Here is a 25,959-nt window from a genome sequence, read left to right as displayed (position 1 = left end):
AATCCTTCCCACTTCTCTGGAGGACTTAATTCACTTAAAAAATCATATAATTGCATTTTCAGCATAATTAGGTACCTAATTACATGACTAAATGTCCTCGATCAGGCTGCATGTGTAAATAATGATGATTTAGTTAGCCGTGCTTTGTTATTGGCTTTCCAGAAGGCTCATCAGTTGGTGAACAGGATGTGGAGAATGTTTTTCTCCTTCCCTCCCCAGGTTTGACAGGCAGGAGTGGCAGGAGGGGAGCAGGGTGGAGAGGGGAATGGGAGCTGGGGGGATTCCTGTTGCCTGGGGATCTTGGTTCAAAGCCTCAGGTAGAGCCTGTCAAAGTACCCACATTCTAAAGCCAGACAAGGTCACTTCCCCCCCAGGACGTGCTAAGGGAAGCCAAAGTGATCCAGAGACAGCTGGACCTCCAGGTTATGGACCAGAAGGGTAGAGATGTGGTAAGGATTTTGGAAAGAAGGCAAGCCACAGGAGTAAGAGGCATGAGTAGTTCCTCCCCCATTCCCTGGAATATTTCTCCTCCTCCTAAGCCAGTGAGGGCACCCACACTGAGGGATGCTGCTTTCTTTCCACACTGGATGGAGGTGTGCTGATACTCACTGTTCTTCCATGTGCAATGGGACCATAAGAGAACCTGCCTCGGAGGGCAGCTATGAGGATGGCATGAGATGATGCATGTCGATGGCGAGGTATGATTTGCTACACGATACCTGTTAGCTAGTATTGTGAGTGATACTTCTGTGGTTTGTTTTTTAGGCTGGACCAGTGTTTGAAAGGGAAGGTGCATTTTGACATATATATATAGGAAGCGTAATCCTGGGGTGTTAATGAAGAAAAGGGCAAATGCATATCAATACGCCATCTATAGAAACCATCTTACAGCCCTTGACGGGGGCACTGTCATGTGGGTAGTGATGCCAGAGCTGTGGGTCCTGGCTTCTGAGTCCCACTGGCATGTGACCCTCTCTAACCCTCAGCTCACTTGCCAGAACAGAACGATGCACCTGCATGGCTCCAAGAGAGGCGGTCTCCAACACATGCAAGCTCTTCTCATAATCCCCATTTATTTGAGCATGGTTCCTGCATGTGTGTACAGGCCCACATGGCCCCTGGATGCAGGGCCCCTGTGGGGAAGCAGAGGGGCCCAGTTCCTGTGACTTGGGGGGCAGGGAGTGCTTGTTTATCTCCTGGGATAAATGGGCTTCCCAATGCTTCCCACTTTGCTTTTACTCCTCCTTTGTCCTCTGGGTATCAGGGCAGGAAAGGAACTTTAGGAAGGCACCAATTCACGTCATTTTGTATCCAGCACCAGAGCCAGGAGGCTGACTGCCCCCAGTCAGGCCACTGCACTGTTTTTGTGCTTGGGGAGGAAAAAACATTTCTCTTCACTGCACACTCCCCACCACCCCACCACCCCATCCTCCCACTGTGTTTCTGACTGATGGAGACACTTTATAATATGTCTCAATCCATCACGCGGGCACACTCCTGTTCTATCTTCCCAGCCCCCCGTTAAGGTCTTGTGATTTATATTTCTCCAACATTAATCTTTTAAAAGCAAAGAAGCTATAAACACATACATAATTCTTCCTCCCGTCAGTTGAAATCCCATGACACAAATCAACTGCCATCTAAATTAAATGTTTCTTTCACAGAAAGTGATAAATGCCCTGGAGACCAATCAAGAAAGCCAACAAAGTTAGACTTTGTTTCACTTCGGAATTTTGCAGGTGGTGTGGTTAAAGTCCAACAACTGGTTACATCGCATGACCAACAGGACTGGTGAATTGGATGTTTTAATACAGCTGAGATGGAAAGCAGACTTTGTGCATCTTTCCTTATCAAGGTTTTTAGCATTTCAAAATGTGGGGTTGAAATCTAACATGTAACCTTAGGGGAAAAGGGTAGGTACAGACACAATTTACTATTCCATCAAACTGATGTACTACTTTCTTAAGCAAACCAAGTAACAGAGTGAAAATGGAGTTACCAAAAGAGACATCAGCCACTTATAGACTTGGATCTGTTTGAGTGGTTAGGATTAGGACTCCCAGATATGCCAGATGGTCCAAGGGCAGATTTCAAATAATTTTATCCCTTTTTTTTTTAGCAGGGATGGTTTCATATGTAAACCAATGCAAATTGTCAAATTGTAATTCTGTGCCTTCCAAATATCTATTTTTAACTTTTGAGGGGGAAATATAAAAGCTATGGTTTAGGAAGGAAGGAGAGACATGAATGGCTAAATCCAGTATATATCTTGGGTTTATTTTCCTCTCTTCCTTTTCCGTGTCTTATTACTTCTTCCACCATCACTACCACATTTAGTATTGTTAATAAACTTCATTATTCATTATTCAACTCATTATGGGAAGTAGAGAGTCCTAAATATCAGGCTAAAGAAGCTGTGTCTACTACTGTAGGCCATGAGCAAATGAGAGATTATGAAAAAAAGGGATTCTCTAGAAATCCTGAAGTAGTACAGGGATGGAGAGAGGGAGAGCATTCTCTCTTCCAAGTTTAGAAGAGCAGTTGGAATACAAGAAAGAATCAGCATGACACAATGAGAGACCAACAAGGCTGAGAGAAGTGGACATGAGCGGAGAGGTACGGAGGTGAAATGAGGGGCTAGCAAGGCCCAGTCGACAAGGCTAGGAGTCTTGAGGGTTGGAGAGTTTGAGATTCTGGCAGGAGTATGATTAGAAGTTAAATGAAGGAGACAGTGTAATTGAAGAGGTTGGAGGGTTATGAACAATGATTTATTATTTTGTATTAAAATATATCCATTTAATGACTAACTTCCATAATCACACAATAATTATATTGTAGTTACATAACATAACTTATTATCAAATAAATATACCATTTAAAGTATTAAATATTAGGCTGTGTTTCGGATTTTCAAATTTACATAAAAAGTACGTTTTTGACTATTGCGTGAAGCATCCATGTATGGATGGGAAGAATGAATGACAAGGGGATCTCGACACTGCTTGAAACGAGGATGCTTTTGAAGATTATGATGGCTCCATCCACATAGAAGGTTTTGCACCCAGGCAACCTGGCCTGGGAGTTGGGGCACTGAGTGTGTGTTGGTGGTTCTAAACTCTGGCTGCATATTAGAACCACACAACACCCTTTAAAAAACTCTCTTGTCCAGGTCCCACCCTCCTAGGGTTGCCAGACAAAATACAGGGCACCAGTTAAATCTGAATTTTAGATAAGCAACAATTTTTTTAGTATAATAAGTATGGCCCAAATATTGCACGCCAGCTCCACAGACTGTTTAGTTCTTTGTCAGCTTACCAGGTAGACTGGGGGTCTCCTACCGTGGATACACCCAGAGGAGAGCCCTGGGATCTCCTGGGCCTGAGCCCAAAACAACAGGCATAAGCCAGTCTGAATTCCTACATTATTATCTCACACGCTCACATCCCTCCTACTTGTCCCAGGTGAGCCTACTGTACATAACACGGATTCTAATTCTATTCCACACCTCCAGACTTTGGCTCATGCTGTTCCCTCTGCCTGAAATGTCCACTCCACCCAGCTTACCTGGTGAATGGATGTCTACCCATCAAGGAGGATGTCTGTCCTGACCTCCCAGTGGAAGTGACCTCCTGTTACTACAGACAGACTCGCAAAGCATGTCAAAATAACTCTGGGGGTGCAGGAAGGGCCATGCCACTTCATCTCGGTATCCTGGCATTTTGCAAGGTGGCTTGCACATTGTAAGTAGGTGGTCATCAAAAGCTTACTGAGAGCAAGCTCCTCTCAGCAGACCACATCGAAATGCAGCAGGCAATGGAAGCAGGAGTGTGCTAAACCAACTTAACTGAGCACCTACTAGGTACCAGGTGGTAAAACCATCTCTTGCATCTATCTTTCCACACTGTAGAGAACTTTTTTAAAATGTTTTTTTTTAAATTTATTTTGAGAAAGAGAGAGAGAAAGAGAGGGAGAGAACGAGCATGGGAGGGGCAGAGAGAGATGGAGAGACAGAATCCCAACCAAGATCCCGTGAGCTCAATCCCACCACCCTCGGATCATGACCTGAGCTGAAATCAAGAATGGGACGCTTAACTACCCAGGTGCCCCACAGTGCAGAGAACTTTTTACATACACTAATCCTTCAGCACTAGTGATGTCTGGTGATGGTTTGGCTCGTTCCAGGGTAGAGATCAGAGGAGTCCCCGCCTTGTTCCTCCCTTATGCTGTCAGTCCTTCTGCCCTTGCCCTTGATCTGCCCTTTCTCTAGCTCGTCAGGCTTTGTCAGCCTTGGGGTCTGAAACTTGCTCATTTCTCCACAGTCCAGCTATAATCCCAGGCCTTGAGCTCAGTCTCCATGTCAGGGCATACCACCTGTATGGTCCCAATTTGGGGATTTGAGTCAGGAGATGCACTTTTCCTATCAGGTCTGCTGTGATGAACCGTCCTGGCAGGTGGTCTGAAGGCTCTCATTTCGCCCGCCCCCTCTGGGTGGCCGCCCCCTCCAGGGAAGCCTCTAGTCACTGGGCCAGGGTGCCAGGAGGCCCTGCCTGACCCGCCTGCACAGAGGCCGCTGTGTCTGCCTTGTCTTGGAGGGTCCTTCAGACTCTGTTTGTATCCGTGTGCATCAGAGCCTGGGGCAAAGGGCAGCTAGAAGTCAGCCGGGCCCATGCCACTGCTTTGTATGGTCTGTTCCATGCTGGGAATTCAACTGTACCTCCAGCCACTCATGATGCTTCTCTCATTCAAAATACTGTGTCATGGGACAGACATAAATCATGAGCACCTCTCATTAGCTGAACTCCCCCAAACAACCTGCTTTACATATGAAATATATTTTTTAATTTTTAATTTTTTTATTATTAAAGCATTTTTTAATGTTTAGTTTTGAGAGAGGGAGGAGGGGGAGGGGCAGAGAGAGGGAGACACAGAATCCGAAGCAGGCTCCAGGCTCTGAGCTGTCAGCACAGAGCCTGATGCGGGGCTCGAACTCTTGAACCATGAAATCACGAAACCATGAAAACCATGAGCCAAAGTTGGACTCTTAACCGGCTGAACCACCCAGGTGCCCCCAAAATATATATTTTTATATTCCATCCCTGCTTTATATATGAAAAGACTGAGGCTCAGAGACATTTTCAGTTGCCGAAGTCAGAACCAGGATTCAAAGCCCAAAGGTCTACTGCTGTCCACCCCTGAAAGCCCCTGGCCCTGTCTCCCAGTGTAGTGTTGAGTCTGGGGATGGGACCCTGGCAGCCAGTGACACAATATGCCCTTCATCTCTGGAGCCTGTGTGCTCCTGGCAGGGCACTGGACACAGCGGCTCTGTGAGGCAGGGGTGACCAGCCCATTTTACAGACAGGACAACTAAGGCCAGAGAGACAATTTGGTGAACATCACAGTCTGCTAACCCAGTCTGCCCTATCCCAACGATGAGAAGTTTAACAGCCTAAAGGAAAAGTAGTTAACTTTTGAAGGTAAAATTGGCTGTCATCCAGAAGGTGTGTGTGTGTGCGTGCGCACGTGTGTGTGTGTGTGTGTGCGCGCGTGTGCGCGCGTGTGTGTGTGTGTGAGGGGTGGTGGGATGAGTCTTTGATCTCCTTCAAACCAGAGCTCCCAGGAAAGAGGGAGGCTACCTGAGGTTTTGGGGTCAGCCAACCGGCTTTCAACCTGACCACACCACAGTCAACGAAGTACCTGAACACCTTCCCTCTCCTAGGTTCAGTGTCTGATCCAAAAAATGGGAACAGAGAGTGCCTGGGTGGCTCAGTTGGTTGAGTGTCCGACTTTGGCTCAGGTCATGAACTCATGGTTTGTGAGTTCGAGCCCCGTCTCAGGCTCTCTGCTGTCAGCATGGAGCCTGCTTCAGATCCTGTGTCCTCCTCTCTGTCCCTCCCCTGCGCATTCTCTCTCTCTCTCAAAAATAAACAAAACATTAAAGAAATGGGAACCCTTGTGTGCCTCCCAGGGGGTCCTGAGGGGGCTCAAACCACAGAAGTACTCTGAGTATGTCCAGGAGAGGTGTCTACTCCCGCTGCCATGTCCAAGTCCCCAAGAACTCTCCAGCATCCCCTTCTCCATCGACCCTCCTTGCCAAACCTTTGCCCCCAATTGCTTCCTATCGGGTCCTGTTGCCTGTGGCCACCAGAAGTCTGCTTTGGGGAAGAACGGAAAGAAGCTTCCTGGGTCTCACTGGCCCTGTTTCTGAGCGGTTAGGCCCTGGGGACAGGTCTGAGAGAGCAGCTGGTGAGCGCCTGGGCCCAGATGCACTTTATCAGCCCCAGGCCTGCCAGGCGGGGCACCGGATCTCGTCTCGCTGCAGCTGCCTGATAAGAGGCTCAACTCTGCTTTCTTCCCGCCCAGAGTCCTATCTGAGGCAGGCCTGGGTGGAGGCCCCATTCTCCTCCATGCCATGCGAGTGAAGGGGAGAGAAAAAGGCCCCTGGAAGAAATATAATGTGCTCGCACTCAGATGCAGTCAAGTGCAGGTGGAGGGGGACTCAGGACAAGGCACCACAGGCTTCCCCATGCTGGAGTGAGTGGGGACCCTCCTGCACACCGGGTCTCAAGCTCACAGAGACCTGAGCTCAGTACTGGTGTGTGTGCTGCCTTTCAGGTCTCCTGGACTTGTGTGTGTGTGTGTGTGTGTGTGTGTGTGTGTGTGTGTGTGTATGTGTTGGGGGGAGCAGACAGTGCTTAAGCATGAAGCATTTATCCCTTTGAAACTGTAGCACATAAAGTGCATGGTGTCATAAGGACGGCACACTGCCTGCCCGCCCATAAGCCTGGCCAGGGAGGAGGTTAGCGGATCAGGTAACACCTGAATCACAGTGCTGGCTGTGCCCTGTGCTATCCGTGCGTCCTTGGGACAGACTTTATATCTTTTCCAGGAACACTCAGGATACCAACTTGTATGGGGACCCCGGGCTTCTCTTCTGAGCAGTGTGTAACAGCACTGTCCTTCCCGGTGGGCACGTGGATGGTCCTCCTTGGCACCCTGGCATACAGAGAGCTCGGTAAATGCCAACAGCCTCTCTGGCCCTCCCCGCTCCGCTGTTCCAGGTTGGGTGAGGACAGAGTGAGGTAGGAAATGTGAATGGCTTTGGTGTGTGCCAGCCATCCCGAGTACAGCCCAGGTACAGCCCAGGTGGCCTGACTTCCAACAGGCCCTCGGGTGGAGCAAGTGAGAAGTCAGTCACTCCAGCAGAAACTGGATTCTCAGGGGCACCTGGGTGGCTCAGTCAGTTGAGCATCTGGCTTCGGCTCAGGTCATGATCTTGCAGTCTATGAGTTTGAGCCCTGCCTGGGGCTCTGTGCTGACAGCTCAGAGCCTGGAGCCTGATTTGGATTCTGTGTCTCCCTCTCTTATCCCCCTCCCTCGACTCATGCTCTATCTCTCTCTGTCTCAGAAATAAACTTAAAAAAAAGAAAAAAAGAAAGAAACTGGATTCTCCCACTGGGATCATATTATCTGAGGAGAGGAGGCACACAGGATGAGCTCCTGTGTCCGTGTTCAAGTGGCTTTGGTCACTTAACTGAACTGTTGTCTGGACTGCTCATCAGACTCAACAGAGAAGCGTGCAAATATAAAGCAGGTGTAAATAGCCTCTCAACATCTTTCCTGGTCTTATGAACCGGACCTCCGGGGGTGCAGGGAGTTGTATGAATTTGCACCTTGCACATGGGTGGTGGGGGTGTGCTTGGGAGAACCTGAGGTGGTGGAATCCTGGGCTCTAACCTGAGCTGTCTGAGCCTGAGCTGTCTCTTCAGTTCTCTGATTTCAGGGAGAAGGAGCCTGTATTCTGGGCTGTGCTCTCATTCTGCCAGGAAAGACTGGATGAGGCTGAACAGGGCGCAGCGACGTCCTTCCCCAGCAAGGTGGCAGCCTGGACCCCAGGAGCAGCAGGGCAGACCACCCTTGTCCACACCCCTTCAGGGTCGTCTTCTCTACCCCCTTCCAGGCCAGACCCTCCACCCCAGGGGAGAAGGTTGCTGCTCTGTGCTCTCTGCTGGGTGGCTGCCCCCAGGGCTTCTGTGGACCCAGAGCTGCAGGTGTGGGGCTGATCCACATCCTTCTGCTCTGAGCTGCTCCTCTGGGGTCCTAGTGCCCTGGGAACTGCAGGTGCATGGGGCCTGCCCCCCACTGCCACCCCGCACTCACACTCAGTCCCTGTAGGGCCCAGCACAATCCAGCAGAAAAACCTTCAGACCCAGCAGACGCAACTAGCAATTTCAGAGAGGCTTCTGGAAGCTGGCTTGGGTGTGCGTGTGCCTGTGCACTCCACTAAGGCACCTCTCAGGACGGCTGAGGACAAATGCAGCTCTTGGTACAGTCCCTCCTGTCTCCCACTTTCTTGTATTTCAGGCACCCCTTAGAAGTTCCTTACCTCCTTCTTCCCTCCTGTTCACTCTCACCACTTGCCAGGGCTCGCCCAGGGCCTTGCTCCTTAGTCTTTTGCTGGAGCATTAGCTGAGGTGCTCAATGGCTCCTTTCCTAGGGTCTGGAACGTTCTATCAGGAGGTTTGCAGGCCCCAAGACTCAGGAGGATGGTGGGCTTCCAGCTGCTACAACAGGTGCTGACAGATGGTCCCACTGTCTCTCTGCCACCTCACCTGTCTGACTTCATCTCCTTCTGACCACTTCCTGCCCTCCCCTCCCCCTACCCAGTCACACTGTCTCCTGGCTATTCCTTGATCAGACCAGCCCTCCTCCTACCTCAGGGCCTTTGCACTTGCTGTGCTCTCTGCCTATTATGTCCTCTCTCAGATATTCCCATTTGACTCACTGGCTTTCCTTTAGGTCTTTCTCAAACATCATCTTTCCCAGTGAAGACTTCTCTGGCCATGGTCTTTAAAATGGTACCTCCCTCATCCCTTGGTCTTCCTTATATCCCTTCTTGGCTTGGTTGTCCTCTCTAGCACTCAGCACTATCTGATGTACTGGGCATTATCCCCATGTGTCTGGTGTCTACCTGTCCAACGCCAAAAGAATATGAACTCCCTTTTGGGATTACTGCTGGTTTGTTCACTGTCATTTCCCCAGAACCTCAAGTAGGGCCTGGCACACAGTTGGTCCTCACTACATGGTCATGGAATGTGACTCCTGGCCTACTAGCTAACTAGTATAGGTGGCACAGGAGAAGATGGGTGAAGACTCAGGGATCCACCATTTTATAACTGGTCAAATGTGGACACGCTTCTGAGCATCCAGCTCCAAATCTGAAAAGAGGGGTGACAGGATAACCCCCCAAAGGGGTAGGAGGTTTCAGTAAGGTCAGGAGGCAATGTACTTGGCCCAACTCCTGCCCAAATTGAGAGGTGTCCCTCTCCCTTGCCTGGGCCCTGGGTGAGAAGCACTGTTTTCTGAACTCAGGAGGTGAGCTGGCTGGCCCTCCTTCGCTGTAGGTCCAGGGGGCCCTGTCTGATATATTGCCTTTCCTCTCACCCCTGTCAAGGTAAGGTGAGGATTTTCTGCAGGGCAGCAGCAGAGCTCTGAGTGCCTGTACTGACAGGTAGATGATTGGAGGACAAGAGAAAGTAAAGACTATAACAAAGGCCCTCTCCTTGGTGGCCTGGGCATTGGTAGATCAAGTGATGGGAACCAAGGCACTTTGTGTGTCCCCAGCCTGGCCCATTTGAGCCTTCCTGGCTGATGTCTGGTCCTTGACCTTCAGCACTGGTCTTTCTTCCATGGGTTCTTGTCAGAAAGAGGGGCAATGGGGCCCAGGTGGGCTCTAGGCCTGGAAGTTGAGCCATTAGAGATTTTTCTGTTGGTTTAAGTCAGGAGTCAGCAAACTTTTTTTTTGATAAAGGGCCAGGTAGTAAACAGTTCAGGGTTTGAGGGCCATATGGTCTCTGTTACAACAAAGCAGCTATGGACACTATATCAATGAATGGGTGCAGCTGTGTTCCAATAAAACTTTAATTATAAAAGCAGGTGGCAGGCTGGATTTGCGCCATGGGCCTTAATTTGCAGACCCTTGGTTTAAAGTCTGTGTCACTAAGTCTCTCTCTTTCCACTCAGGCTAATATTTATCAAGAATTTGTCCCACCCTTGGCCTGGGCCTTTACCCACATCTTCTCATTTAAGGTGCCCGCAGGGAGGAAGCTATCGAGTGACCCAGTTCCACCTTGAACCCAGGTCTGTCACACCTGAGGCGTGAACTTTAACCTGTGCAATGCTCAGGTGTTCGAATGCAGGCCCTCTGTCCACTGCCATGGCTGCTACCACAGATTGCAGAGTTTGGTGGCACCTGGGGCTCATTGCATCCTGGACATCCCATGAAGTTGTGAGGACATAAGCATCAGGGACACGGAAGCCAAAGGGGGCGAGGTGACTAACCCAAAGTCATCCTCACTGCTTAGTGGTGGAGCCGACAGTAGCTGACAAGGTGGCATGGGTGGGGTGGGGTCCTGCCTCTGAGTTAAACCTTGCATGGGGTTGAAGCCATCATTGCTGGTGAGGGCAGTGGCCTGGGCCTCTCTGATTTGGCCCTGTGTACCTTCTCTGGTCAACTGCACTGATTGTCCCAGCCCTGTCACATAGGGACTCTCCAGGGAGTCCTGAGCCTCCAGGGTGTTGGGTCCCAGAAGAAGAGAAATGGCCACAGCCTGGCTACATTCTAAGGGCTGGGTCGAGGGAGGCCAGAGGAGGCCCAGGCAGTGGCCTGCTGCAGTCCGAACATCCCTGAGTAGGGGGTTGTCGGCTCAGAAAGAGACATCATGAACTGAGCAGAGGAGAATGCTGCCAAGCACTCATTCCCCCTTGGGGAGGGCCCTCTCATAGGAGCTCAAAGGAAAACCATGAGGGACCCCGGTGGGGGTGGGGGTGGGCAGGAGGCAGGGCAGTGGGAGGTCAGCCTTTTATCTGCCTAGACAGTCAGCCTTCTGTTTCCACAGCCCCTGGACAAGGAGGGCAAGATAAAGCCAGGAACTCAGATAATTGTGCCTCCAAGGCAGTGGAATCTCAGAGTTGGCTTGCCCCAGAAGCACCACCCTGGAAACAAAAGGAAGAACAGGGAAAATAGGCGAGACCAAAGCCTCAGGAAACAAATGGCCCAGAAGGGCTCAAGAATGGGAAACACAGCCTCAGAGCTCTGAAATTTGAAGGAAAACTGTGGATTCCTCCCCCTTTGACTGCCCTGTCCTCCAAGACATATTTTGACTTTTCCCAGAGTTGTTTGCTTTTTCAGTGAGTGACAAACGTCACTTCGCTCAAATGAGTTGTTTAAAAATAGCACATTCTGAAAGGTCTTTTCAGAAGCTCCATGATTCTTAAATAGGAGATGACCTGGGGTAATTACCAGAGACCCACATCCAGAAATGTAATTAAAAAATCCTTTGGAACCAACTTTCTTTCCCTCCTCCTATGAAAGAAAACTTTGTTCTCCTTGCAAACTCCCCATTTTCTGCACCCACCCCAGGGGTCCACCCCTCGCGTTCAAATCACAGCCCTACCACTCACGGCAATGTCTTGCATCCTGAAGATGGGGGTGTCACCCACAGCACCCACCTCACAGTGATGGTGAGGATGATGGCTACTGGTGAGTATGACCAGTGAACATTTTCTCAGCTCTTCTGACAGGTCAGATCATCCCTGCACATCGTGGGGACCGCATACATTTGCACCAGTTTTCCTTTTTACATCCTTGCAATGTATCTTTCCCGAAGTCATTCCCCGAAGTTAGAACATTCTCAAGAATCAATGTTGATCATTGACAACTTGTTTTTTCAAGCACAAAATCTTAACCCGAGATAAAACTCTATCTGGTTAAGTAGAAATTCATCATAATTTAATATTACCTACCAATATTAGCTAATATTAGGTCATAATTTACATCTGAGGGCTATATTACTTTAAGTTACTCTTTAAATATCTCGATATATATTTAGCTATTTCAGTGAATAATCACAAGATATAGGCAATTTGGTTTGCAACCTGAATTTATGTGATAAGAAATTTCCCCCTAGGAGGATGGGTCACTTTTTATTCCTATTATGATGTGTGTCTGTTTGCTCCAACAAACACAAAAATACTTTGAGGGCAGGGATATTGTCTTATACTTTATCTGTTTCCTCCTTAATCCCTAGGACAGATGACAAGATGTGTGTTTCTATTGAAGAACCAAGAATGTATATGGTGGTTGGTAAAAATTTGTGCATAAATCGCTTTCATAATGGACTCTTCCATCCAATTTCCCTTCCCACTTTTCAGGTTTTCTTCATGGAGTCTGAGCATAGTGGTCCTGAAGTTGGTAAGAACTGTCCCCATGGAATTCATTGGTAAAGTGATTGACAGCTAGGCATCCATTACAATCTGGCCATAGGCAAACATTTAACCACAGTGAGAGCATTTTCTGGCTTTATGTGATGGAAACATCCACGATGGAAAGATCCTCTGAGATCCAAGCTCCCAGGTATCATCACTGACAACCAACAGTGACTGGACATCAGTGAACCATTATGGCTTTGGCACCAGGCAGGAGGAATTTGCAGACTGGGTTTCACAAAGCCCTCGGTGTCCAGTGATAACTTGAGAGTGAACCATTACAAGGGGCCCCTGGAGTGTGGTCACTCACTTCTTCTCCTCAAGTCAACAGACATCAAATAAACTTTTATCTCTTTTGTATTTCTAGACTTTATCTGATAATTTATTTTGGGGGAATGTCCTTTCTGCTGAAAATAACTGCAATGGAGATTTATAGTTGTGACACCATTTTGTGTGTGTCTGTGTGTGTGTGTGTGTGTGTGTGTGTGTGTGTGTGTTTGGAGTGGAGACCCGAGGTGAGAAGCTACTTCTTTTGGAATTTCAGGGATACATAGCCTTTATTCCAGAGGGGACTTGCACAGTTGCATGAACCTGAAGGGTGTTCTGAATTCCTTTGCCCTCTGATATTCCTGGGTCTTGCTTCCCCAGTGAGGCTGAAGACCGTTTGAAGACAGGGTCCCCTGTGTCTCCTGTGTGGCCCCTTGCACGGTGGTGCTCATTGGATCAGAATCAAAGTGCATCAGATTTGATTATGGTGATCTGAAGATTGTGCTCTGGACTGGATTCACCAGAAGGCTCATGGCTTGTGTCACCAGCTACCCAAGGGATCCCTGAAGACATGATCCAGATCATGTGATAGACTGGGGGTGAAGAGGGTGTGTGTAAGGATCAAATCTGGAAACCAGCCCTAAATTTAACTACTGGTACATGTATGGGCTGCATAGATAACCCACCAGAGAGAAGGCTGTCTTTATTAATGGACTTACTAATAGACTGTTGCCTTTGTTAATAGACTTGGGATGGGTTCAATGGGGAGAGGCAATGCTGAGTCCAAATCCCAAATAACCAAAACAACCTTGCTGCCTTCTTCAGACCTGTGTGTCCCTGTCTGCCACAATGGGGGGTGGGTGGTGGTAAAGGGGATCCGGCCTGGACATCACACTGACCTCAAAAGAGATCACAGACAGAACAGACCGCTGATAGTCAGATGTACTGCAGGGATACCAGACCAAGGCAGAGAAATGGGATGCTGTCTGAAAACTAGTGGAAGAGGAAATAGTTTCAAAAGCATGCCTAAGGCCAAAGATGCTTGTAGACAGCACTTCTCACATTTGTCTCCAGCTGTCTCTGTGAGGTCATAGGACCCATAGACTAAACGCCTGTCCACGCTGCCCCAGGCCAAACTAGAACCCAAAAGAGCTCCTCCCCACCTTGAACCTGGGGGTGACACCAGTCTGTTGCTGATGACTGTAAGGAAGTGGTAAGGACTGTGTGTGTGTGTGTATGTGTGTGCACCTGTTCATGCACGTGTGTACGTGAGTATGCGTGTGTGTGTGTGTGTGTGTGTGTGTGCTTGTGCATGTGTGTACATGTGGATATACAGGAGAATGTAGGGTCAGTGTCAAAGTGTCTCCCTTTCGGTGACCCTGTAGTCCTTGCATCCTATCACCCCCTTCAGAACCTGATGAATGAGTTTCTGTGGCACAAACAACACACCCCCAGAAGATTCAGCCTGCGTCACAGCCTTGTTCCATCTACTACCCCTGGCTGTGGGAACTCTTAAAAGTCACTTGACTTCTCCGAGGTTTACTTTGTTTCCTCATAGAGAGGGAGAACAGTCTCTCTTGAATGAAGAAGGGGAACAGATTTGAAAGTGCCTGGCAAAGTACCGCACAATGCAGGAAAGGTCCTGCGGCTGCTAGTATCTTAACAGTATCTTAACAGAAGACAAAGCTGCCAGCCCAGGGGTGGTTCTGTGGTGGAGGCATCCCAGGAATTGGTGAGGAATTGGTGGGGGCTTCATTCTCTCCCAGTGTCCTTGCGGTGAACCTGAGAGGCAGCTGCCCACTGCTTCCCTGGGGGAAAGTGAGACCTATGTGTGGGCTGGCCTTGGCTGGCAAGGCACTCACAGCCACAGCCCGGCCCTTGTGTGCCACTGCGGGCATTTCATTAGCAGCTGCTGGGCTGGCAGGTGTGGGCTGGCAGAGGAGGTTAGAGCTGAGCACAAGTGGCCTGGGGTGGGTGGATAAAAAAAAAAAAGGCCTTTTTTTTTCTGATAGTGACCTCGGAGCTGCATAGAGCTGAGCAGAAGGGCACGGGGTCACGGGCAGCCCCCCTTCTGCCCTGGCGGGGAGCCACATCCAAGAGGCAGAGGGAGACACACGGAGCTCAAGGCTGGACAGTGCCTGTGGTGCATGGCGAGGGCCTGGGGACACGACTTTTTAAAACTCAGTTTCCGTATTCCTAAACTGGAACAAACAACATCTACGTGTGTGCAACGCCTTCAGGATGAAACAAGGTATCCCGTATATGGTCGCTGGGTCTGGAGGGGAACAGAGACAGCATGGAGCAAAGTGCTCTCCGCCCCCCCCCCCCCCCGCCCCCGGCCCCTTTGTGCCTGTGTGAAGACCCACGTTGTCTGGGGTGATCCGTGCAGCCCCAGCAGGCTCTTCACAGCCCCCAGCTCCTCACTGGGGCCCCCAGGCCGTCTTTATCTTTGCCCAGATCTCTCTCTGAAACTGCCTTCCAGCTGTCACCTGCCTGACACACATGCATCTCCAAGTCACCTCCGCTCTAGAAACAGTCGTCCTATACCTTTCCTCTTGGTCATACACATAGTTCTCCAGCGAACGTGATTGTTTCTGTTATAGTGAAACAGGGCAAAGAAAACTTATTCTTTTCAAAACTTTTTAAAGTGGAGAACAACCTAATTTCATGGCTTAAATAGCCAAGAGAGTAAGAGAAAGATAGAGAGATGGGGGGTGGGATGGGAAAGAGAGACAGAGAGAGAGAGACCTAGGTTCCCTCAAGCATTTACTTTTGACTCTAAATCTCCTGAAGGCTGGGGTACAGGGCAGGCCCAGAAGCAGCCACTACCGCTGCGCAGCCCCCAGGGCTCTGCTGGGTTAGGCAGGACTGCCAGGGGAAAAAAGTGTGAGGATTTGAGGCAGGACAGATGCGCAGAGGGGTCACAGTGCTGGGAGCAGGGGTCACAGTGCTGGGAGCAGGGCAGAGTCCGGCGGGGAGAACGGCAGTGCAGGGAGCAGCAGGCAGGCACCCGGTCCCTTGGCCTCAGCTGTGCTGAGCCAGGCAGGGCCGCAGGGTGACCGTTTTGGACCTCGGTGCTTTATGTTTATGGGTCCCTTCTCCCCCAAAATACCAAAAGCTGTATTTTACAGTGGCATAGGTATAAAGACAAATGTAATGTTTAGTCTCAAAAGTTCATTTTTTCCTTTTCTTTTTAAAATTTCTTAAATGTTTATTTATTTTGAGAGAGAGAGAGAGAGAGAGAGAGCAAGTAGGGGAGGGGAAGAGAGAAAGGGAGACAGAATCCCAAGCAGGCTCAGCACTGTCAGCCCAGAGCCTGATGCAGGGTTCAAACTCATGAACTGGGAGATCATGCATGATCAGAGCCAAAATCAAGAGTCAGATGCTTAACTGACTGAACCACCCAGGCACCCCTTTCTTCCTTTTCATTGTAAAAGAAATGTACATTTTTGTGGATATCTAAAAGCACCCTGGGTTCTAAGCACTTGCCTGCTGTGTGGGTTAATCCTGGCTGAGCCTTCCTAGAAAAACTCGCTGAACGTGAGCCTGAATCCACCGTATGTGAGCCTGAGTGTGAGGGGTTGGCTGTGGCTCTCTCCGCAAGCCACGCTGGTTGCCTCTTAGGTTTCAGTGCCATCATATGCAAGATGGAGATAAAAATACCTCCCTTAGTTAGGGTGGCTACAAGGCAAAATGAGATAGCATATGGGAAGTGAAGTCTACTTTCTGTCCTTTGAGTCAGGGAGACCATCACCATAAGAGGACAGTGAGTAAGGATAATTTAGAGTTTGTAACAAGAGGGAAAAAAAAGAGATTGTGAAATTAAAAAAAAAAAAAGATCACTCGGGATTGTCAGCCATAGCTGAAATTAATTCACTAAAACGAGAATTTTGGTAGAAGTGGAAGGATGGCAATTCAAATGACAAGCCAGTCTCAGAGGAAACAAGGCTCAGGTCCCCTGCAGGAGTTCAGGGGTGGGCTGTAGGCTGGACAAGGGGAGCCCTTCCAGGAGAGAGGGGAGCCCGGGCATTAAGGAGCACCTGGCAGAGTCCTGGCTGTGAACCCACACAATTGGCAGCATTGAAGAAAAAGAGAAGGGAGCCAGGAGAGAAGGCACTGAGAGGTGGTGGGTGAGATGGGTAGGGGGGTAACACAGGTTAGGGTGCGTAAGGAGTGCAGGGCTGGGACAAGCTGGTGGGCTCAACCAAGAGGAGCTCGGAGGCCACTTTAGGGGATGGGGGTGGGGAGGTGAGTACTGGGACCCACTGCACTTTGTGTACATCAGGCTTGGCCTGCATGGGCTAGACCTTTTCATTCATTCATTCATTCATTCATTCAGTGTTTTTAGGAGTCTACTCTTCCCCATGGAGAACAGGACAGCTGAGCCCCTACTGTTCAGGGGCTGGTGTTCAGATGAGGCTAATGGAACAAGGAGGGTCCACCAGGCACCATGTAAGGAAACCCATTGCTGAGGCCACAGCTGGTGTTGAGGTCACAGTGGTCTGCACACCCTCTCTGGGCTACCTTCCCCCTACTGCACCCCCTCTGATTCACTCACAGCTCGGGAGGGAGCAGCTTGCCAGAGCTATTGGAGAGGTCCTCGACCAGGCCCTACAGACCTGGGCAGACTCTGCCATCTTGGCCTCAGGTACTATTTTCAACAGCAAATGGGCAAACCTGGACGAGACTGAGGAGCGTGGAGGGAGCTGGGCAGGGGGAGTGAGCCAGCATTCATTTACAACACACTCGAGCACTCAGTAAGTGGCAGTGATTAACATACACCAGGTGCTACGGGAGGAATTTTATCTAGGCTAATACATTTAATCCTCAGAACAAACTCCTGAGGTAGAAATTATTATTATCCCCATTTAGTGGCTCAAGACTGGCTATAGAATTTGTGGGGCCCAGTGCGAATTGAAAACAGGGGCCCCTTTACAAAAGCGAAGAATTTCAAGGGAGTGACTGCAGAGCATTGAGAGTGTGGGGCCCTCTGAGGGTGGGGGTCCTGTGCGACTGTCTAGGACAAAGCCAGCACTGTCCTGGAGGAAGAACTTGGACGCAGGGAGCCCAGCGACACGTTCAAGGCCACAGGCAGGTCAGAACGGGTTCAGATTCAAACCTCTGACCTCTTCAGTCTGACCTCTTCATCACCAGCAAATTGGTACAAAGTGAATTTAGTCAAACGGTTTTCAAAAGTGCAGAAGGGGGACCTGAACGCGAAGCCTCCGCTGGCTGAAGGTGGCGTGCAAGGTCCTGGAGTCTGGTGAGCCTCTCAGGAGCAAGTACCATGTCATAGCCAGTGGGCCATGCTGCCTGGTGAATGCAGAAATCACAGACTGGGGCCCAACACAAAAGGCAGGCAGGCATGACTGCATTACCTGGGTTTGATTTAGCAAACCGTAATGTCCTTCACTCTAAGACTCTGGTGAGAATATATGTGCCCACGGCTAAAACGCAAAGCTTCTCCATTCCAGGAGAAAATTTTTCCAAGGGGAAGAAATGGTAGGGCTCGGCCTGGGGTCAGCTGGGCGGCTGTATGCTTGTACCCCTCTTAAAAACATGCCTTGTGTGCAGGTAAAGGGGACACGGGCTCTGCAAGTGACGTGCGGGTCAGCTTCCAACATCCCTGCCACGTCTGGTTCTGAGGCTTGTTCTGTCTCTTCAATTTGTATTATTTGCCTTTTAGTGGGTCTTGTAATTTTGTTGACAGTCGGGCATGACCTATTGGGTAGAAGGAACCGCAGTGACAGCGTGGTGGGGTGGGGCAGAGGAAGTGGCCCACGGTTCTGTGAGTAGGAGCCTGTGCCTCTGGACCGTGAACTTCACAAGTGTTTCTCATTCTTTTTTCACCCTTCAGGTGGGACAGGATGGGTGGGGTGGGCTGGTGTTGGTTATGTCCCTTCCTCCAGGTCAGATAGGTTCTAATGATACCTTTGGGGGGTTAGCTGACCTTTGAACAACGTAGGGGGTGAGAGGTGCTGACCCCGCACACAGGTGAAAATCCATATGTAACTTTGGACTCCCCCCAAAACTTAACTGTTCACCAGAGGCCTTACCAATAACCTCAACAGTCCATTGACACAGATTTTGTTATGTTATATGGCTTATGTAGTGTTTCCTCACAACAAAGAAAGTTAGAGGAAGGAAAAGGTTATTAAGAGAATCATAAGTAGGAGAAAATGCATTTACAGCGTGTACTGTATTTATCGAAAAAAATCCACGTAACAGTGGCCCCACACAGTTCAAAGCCCTGGTGTTCAAGAGTTAGCCGTAGCTTCTGCTGAGGGAGGCCTTGTTAACAACAGGTGCTCTGGTCGATATCAAAATGTGAACCTTTCCCTTCCCCGGCTAAGAAGCTTGAGGGAAGTTTCCTCTCTTTCCTGTGGGAACCAGGTCGCGCTCTCAGAGGTAATTGTGGGGGCTCCCTCTGACCGGGTCCCCCTGGAGTTTCTACTTCTCAGAGTGGTCCACACTGAGCCTCCAGCAACCGGTCAGTGTCAGAGTTACCAACAAGAGGGGTAAAGATGCCTGGCGGGGAGGAAGGGCTCAGACCGCTGTGCCGGGCCGCTGGGCCACTGTGGCTGGGGCCACAGGGGCTGTGTGTGCAGTGGTGACAACCTTGCAGGCTCTCTGAGGGAGTCATGCAAAGAGCCTGCCACGCCCGCCTGACCTGTGATGGAATCCAGTGTCCTGGGCTCAGCGCCTGCTGGCACGAGAGGAAAACCGCTCTTGTCAGCATCTGCCATTGGCTACACTTTTGCACGCTATTTGTTCTGGAAGAATGTGCAAGAGTGAAAATGCGTACTAACTAAAGGCAGGAGCCAGCACTGCCTCGGAAGTTCAGATGACAGAGAGATGTGGAGAAAACCCTAGGCAAGGTGTTGGGGTGTCGGGGGAGAACAGGAGGTGAGAATCAGTGCAGGAGTGCGAAAGAGCCAGGCGGTGAGTGCCAGGGCCCAGCAGTCCTGTTCTTAGAGTTTGTTTCGTTTTGACTTTCTGTCCATTTTAACTTATTAGTCACTGACCTCCATGTATATGCCAAGTGCTGGACTAGGAGCTATTGAGTGAATGATTTTTTTTTTTTAATGTTTATTCATTTTTGAGAGAGACAGAACATGAGTGGGGGAGGGGCAGAGAGAGAGGGAGACAGAGAATCAGAAGCAGGCTCCAGCCTCAGAGCCGTCAGCATAGAGCCCGACGCGGGGCTTGAACTCACAGAAGGTGAGATCATGACCTGAGCCAAAGTCTGTCACATAACTGATTGAGCCACCCAGGAGCCCCTATGATTTTTAAAAGGCAATTTCAGCGTGTGGAATGGATGCAGACCTGGGAGTATTCACCTCTCTGGACCAGGCCTCAAGGAGGGAGTGGGTAAGGTCATGGAGCCCCTTAGGAGGTCAGAATTTCCAGGAAACAGACAGATCCAGGAATCTGGGGGGTGGCTACAGTGTCCCCAGGGCCACGGTGGGTGGTCTTCTAGTGTTCAGGGAAGGCCCAGGGAGGTTGGGGGTCATAAACTTGGCTTTATGGGATGAACAGGAGTGAGGCAGGCAGGCTGTGTGTGTGTATGTGGGTGTGAATGTGCGAGTGCACGGGCATGGGTACATGTGTGGTGGGGATACCCAGAGAGCCCTGGAAATGAAGCTAGAGAGGCAGGGCAGTCTGGGCATCAGGAGAGTCCACAGGAAAAGGCTCCAGGGGACAGCCTCAGCAGGCTGTGGAAGGCAGGGTGAAGGGCAGCAGCTGGCCTGGTGTGGGTCGGGCCCAACCACAGAACAGGGAACTACAGTAGGCAGTGGTAGACTGAGGTCATAGACTGTGGTTAGAACACAGGCTCGGCCGAGGAACTGTGCCTGGTTGGCAGGTTCTCAGCGCCCGTGCCACATGCAGTTCCTCTGTGTGCAAAACTACAGTGGTGACTTCCCAGGCACAGCCCCCACAGTGCCCTGCCTGCACACACCCCTCAGGCTGGACCCTGCTGGCTCTCGGGTCTGAAAGCCTGTGTCCATAGCCTGGCTGTGCCCTCCTCAGTGCCTGGGGGGCCTGGGGTACATCGTCCCCCAAGCCTGCAGTGTTTCATCTGCAAAACAGGTAAGAAAATGCCCATGAGACCAGGCTATGGAAAGGTGACCCACGCAAGGCCCTACCACAAGGCTCAGCACGTGGGTACTGATATCCTTGTTATGTTATCAGAAGCCAAAACAGCAACTGTCTGTAAAGGAGACTTTGGAGATTACCAGCACTCACAGGTCAGGTCTACTGTGATAAATTCTGTTCACAACAGCAGCCACAGTCACCACCATTCTTGGGCATGATGCCAAACCCTTATTCTCTCATTCATCACGTGACCCCTGCGAAGCCACTGTTATTATTCCCACTCACAGATGAGAAAACTGAGGCTCTGCTATAGTGTGTACCTCCTCAAAGCCCACAGGTATTGGAGGTGGGATCAAATCCAGTATGGAGATATGAAAACATGCAGAACCTCACTTAGAATTACAGAGGCACGTTCAAAAATGGCAACCTGTTTCACTTACTAGATTGGCTAAGAGGTAAACCACACAGGGTGAATGGGGGGCGGGGAATAATGACTTTCATGGGCTACTGGTGAGTATTAGAAATTCATGTGACTTTTTAGAGGGCATTTTTTTTTTTTTAGTATCTTCAACATTTTGAATGTTCACACTCTTTGTCCCAGAAATCAAATTTGTGTGTGAGGGCATTTGCCCGAAATTTATACAAACACATGTATTTATACCTATTGGTGTAAATACATAAAGCCTGCTTACAAGGGTTGTCATGGCTGCACTGTGTCTGTTTTTTTTTTTTTTTTAATCAAATAAAGATTGTCCATAACCTAAATGCCCATTGGTGTAGGAACTGGTTAAATAAAATAACCAATTTATTTATATATTCATACAACGCCCTGAGAAGAATGAGTTAGTCTATATTTGACGATGAAGTATAATCTTCAACATATATTCTTATGAGAAAAAAGCAAGATGAAGGAGAATATATAAAGTGAGTTTTATTTTGTAAAACAGAAAGTAGCTGTGTATACACATAACACTTTAGAAGGATTCTCACAAATTGATAAATTGCTCTGGAGGTGGGATGGTATCTTTCTCTTTCCTATTATTTACTCTTGATTTATTGTTCAAATTTGTTCTTAGTTTGAGCTTGCTGGGCTCACTGTGGCCACACAGTCTCTGGAAGGTGTTTTGGTTGGGGCTGCAGAAGGCCATTTGATATATGAATATCTGCCATGCAAAGAGGGAAACTGATCTGGGGTGCCAACCTCCCTGCACTGCCTCTTCCTCCTCGTTATCGATGGGCTCACGTGTTTCCATTGCAAACACAGAATGCCTCTTACCCCACACCCCTCTGTTGCCCAAACACCCAGGAATAATTGCCCAACCCCAGACACCCTTGGAAAGGTCCAGCTGCTGATTGTGCCAATGCCTTGTGACTCCTCCTGCCATGGATATATCTGGAGCCGTTGGGCAACGTCTGAGATGGAATTTCACCTGGCACTTAACGCAACCCTTTCTGCTTCTGCCGGAGGCAGTGAATTCTGAATAAAGTCTACAAACCTGACCATCTCCTCACTGAGCAATCACCCCTTCCATCCAAGGGCAAAGCAATGGATTTCTGCACATGACTCCTACGCAGTAACTGTGGCACTCTGGCTTACGGGAGTTGGCTGAGGCCAGAGGGTAGGGGACAGGCCTGGCGGAGCCCAAGCGGTCCTCTCCTAACCTCTGGTTCTGAGAAGCAGTGATGTAAACTGACACAGGATATAGACACATCCTGCCTGAGTTAGCAGCAAGAGAGAGGGCCCCACAGTTCTCTCACGGCAAAGAGCCTGCCATAAATGGAGTCCTAAGGGTAATCTAGAATGGCATGCAAGTGATGGCTGCATCCTTCTGAGCTCCAGAAGGGAAGTGTTTGCAGCCATTGGTCATGGTCTGAAACTTGAAGCCTAGAGAACTGCTTAAGGGAGGGGGCGGGGCAGGGCTCCTGGGGAGGGAGCCAGCCTCTCCAGAAGGGGGAGTGGCAGCCTGCCTGCACTTCCTCAGTGGCTTTGCCCTTCACCCCTGGCCCCAACACACACACACACACACACACACACACACACACACACACACACACACTAGTGTCTGACTCTCACACTCACGGACACACGTAAACAGGAGCCAACATGAGCTCCCAGATCCAGTCTCCTGTAAAATGAAAAATGAAGATGACTGACATTTATGGGGCCCTTAGCGGTCCATCTCCATGCTGGGACCTTTACACAGAGCTTCCTTCCCAGGACCCAAAGAAGAATATCCTATGTTCCCATTTCACGGATGATGAGGACGGTGCTGGAGCTAAGACAGAGGCTGGCTTGCCTCAGGCCCCTGGCTAATCAGTGGCACGCCTGATGCCAATGTAGGCGGAGGGGCCCTCCCCCCAGGACTCCTGTCCCCACTCACCCCCAAACAAGCATGCCAGTGGCCACACACACACAGGCACATAGTGCACAACCACAGACCTAGCCACAGTACACTATGCTCCAGTTCCGCTGGTGAGGCCACAGAACCACCTGGATGTTAAAGACTTGTAAAGGAGCGGGTGTCCCCAGTACCCCTATTATCACATTAATTATTTAACAGGATGACACCACTGACTCAGAATGTCTCTCCTCTGACAGTTTCTAATGAGCAGACCTGGGCAGAGTTGGGGATAAGAGGAATAAACATTCACTTTTTTAAGAAGAAAATTTTAAGTTTTTGTTGTTGTTGATATTGTTACTGCAAAAGCCCATTGGCAGAGGAGGGGTGGGGGAGGCCAGGCCAGGTCCCCCAACACCCTTACAGAGAAGCTCGGGGTATCCGATTTCTCTTTCCCGTCAGCAGGAAAGCATGTGCCTTCTTAACAAGAAAGAGGAATTACAACGCCCTGGGGGTCAAGGCCAGAGATGCCCCCGCCGCGTGCACGTCCCTCCCGCCGCCCCAGAGAGGAGTCAGGGCACCGGCTGAGTTTCCTGAAGTTTACTCGGAATCTGCCCCCACGTCCCGGGGCGGCCGAGCCACATGGCGGGCGTTGTCCCCTCCCTCCGCGCAGGGGTTCCTTACTTCCCGGCCTGGGGCAAGTTCCCGCGGCGGATACGCGCGGCCACCGCACAGAGGCACGAACGGAGCGGCAGGACCCGGGGGCTTGGGGCGCAACCCCGCGGGGCGTCGGCGGGCACTCACCTTGGTCGGGCGGCGACGTGCTGTTGAGACTGCTCATCGCCAGCGGGTGCGGGGCGCCGGTCGGGCCAGGGGCACTGAGAAGCCGAGCGGTGGCGAGGGGCGCGCGGGCCTGCTTCTGACCCTCAGCAGCCGGGAGGAAGCGGCACCTGTGTCACGGTCTCCGGCGGCCCGAGGGGAGGGGCTCTGGCCCCAGATAGGCAGACTGCATTTATTTTTTTTCTGCAGACTTGGCTGGTGGGGTTTCCACCCTTTTTTTTTTTTTTTTTTAAACACACACACACCCGCCCACGTCTGAACTCTTCTCTGTTCCAACTTTCCTGCGCAAGAATCACATTTTCTGTGTTTCTGTTTCCATCTGCAGCTATCAGACTCAGAGGTTGTGGTGGAGAATTCCCCTGGGTGAGGACTGAAAAACTCCCAGATGTGACAGGATGGCCTGCAGGGCACTGTTAGGGCCAGTGACCAAATAGGGACAGACCTGTGTTTGAATCTTGGCAGGCTGCTTGGCCACTCGATGGCTGTGTGGCCACTCAGGGCTGAGGGGCACCGTTGGCCTGGGAAGTCCCTGCCTGGCTGGCTCTCCTCAAGGGCGCTGTCCCCATCCGTGGGCTGATGTTTGGAAAAGATTCTTAGAAAAAGGGATTGCTTGGACAAAGGTCGTATGATTTATTTGGATCACTTTTGTCTGAGGCTTCCAGACATAGTTGAGTTTGTAAAGAATTCACTTTACTTGGACAGTTAAAAACTTTGAGATGGATTTTGACACTCTGGTTAGTTAAATGGAGTCTGCCTACCTCACAGAGAAGGAATGCTATGTTATATGCAAAATTTGATCTCTCCCCTCTCCCCACCAGGGAGAAGGGCAAGGGAGTTTGAGACCATGTCAGGCTGGTTTTAAATCTCAGATCCAAGACACATCCTGTCCTCATGTCTGATGGTCCTTCCTGTGGGGCTTTTCATGTTGTTTACTTGATGGTCCTCCAATGCACCAGCTGTGACACCTTCTCCCCTTCTCCCAGGTAAGGATGCTCTGCTGCAGTCCCGGGGCACCATTTCAGATGTCTGCACGATGTATATGCCCTTGGGAGTACCAACCAGGTTGAACACAATGTAAGGCTGCCCCCTGGAGGTGTGCAGAGCAGACTCCTTGCCCAGCTCTATGTGGGCTAGACCAACTCCAGGCATTAAGATGAGGACGGCCTGTTTGACACAGTGGGCAAATGTTCATAATTCTCATTAGTTAGATGATGAAGAAACCCACACTGCTTGTAAATCCTTAGTGAGACTCCCATGCTACATATACATGTTGATGTGAAGGGAACTATTCAACGGAATGCTTTGGGCCAGGTGTGGAAACTTTGGAGTCTCCATTTCTTCGCCTAGAAAATGCAGACAGGAGCACTTGCATTTCAAAGTTGCAGAAGCAATGTCTATAAATAACAGTGGGACAGAAAAGGCATTTACTAGAAACTAGCAACAATTTAGCATATAAGTCCTTGTTAGATGATAGAATCCCCTGTATTCAGAGTTCATAATTTAAAGAACTTCAATGATCTGAAATGCAGCTGGGGAGCCCAAAGGAGGCCAAAAGAGCCACTAGGTAACCAAAGAACAAGTCGCCAGGTCATTGCATCTCACTTGTGAGAACACCTGTGGGGAGACTTTTAGATCCTCACTGACAGCCAACTGGCCTTTAGATATAATCATAAGACATTTGCTTATGTCATTTCCCAAAGTAGGACAGGTTAAAAGCACCAAAATGGGGCACCTGGGGGGCTCAGTTGGTTATGCGTCTGACTTTGGCTCAGGTCATGATCTCCCCTTCTGTGAGTGAGAGCCCCGCATCAGGCTCTGTGCTGACAGCTCAGAGCCTGGAGCCTGCTTCGGATTCTGTGTCTCCCACTCTCTCTTCCCCTCCCCCACTCATGCTCCGTCTCTCTCACTCTCAAAAGCGAATAAATGTTAAAAAAAAATTTAAAGCACGAAAATGTAACAAGAATCCTTTACAGAGAGGAAGCCAAAAAACTAAAGAAAGGTAGCTCCACAAACTCTAAGGTCGGATACAAAAACAGAGTAGCATTTATTATACAACGAAAGCTTCTTGGATCCAGCCATAAGTGGAGGATGTGACTGCACCATGGACCGTCAAGGAACCTAGGCTTTGGGACTCCATCTGGGTTTGAGTCCT

The 25,959-nt window shown here is 49.9% G+C and overlaps 1 protein-coding gene across 1 annotated transcript in view; it reads right to left on the bottom strand.

Moving 5' to 3' along the window:
- GYPC (glycophorin C (Gerbich blood group)) overlaps window positions 1-24,189 on the bottom strand; it is a 42,516-nt gene extending 18,327 nt beyond the window's left edge. Inside the window, exon 1 of the mRNA XM_019469413.2 lies at window positions 23,772-24,189. Within this exon, the coding sequence (XP_019324958.2) occupies window positions 23,772-23,808 (37 nt within the window). The 5' untranslated portion in view covers window positions 23,809-24,189. The remainder of the gene's footprint in view (window positions 1-23,771) is intronic.
- Window positions 24,190-25,959: the final 1,770 nt, after the last annotated feature.

The sequence above is a fragment of the Panthera pardus genome, unplaced genomic scaffold, assembly GCF_024362965.1.
Source record: "Panthera pardus isolate Hobbes unplaced genomic scaffold, ASM2436296v1 HiC_scaffold_10, whole genome shotgun sequence".
NCBI lineage: Eukaryota > Metazoa > Chordata > Mammalia > Carnivora > Felidae > Panthera > Panthera pardus.
The sequence above is the reverse complement of the archived record's forward strand: the minus strand, read 5'-3'. Positions and strand labels throughout refer to the sequence as shown.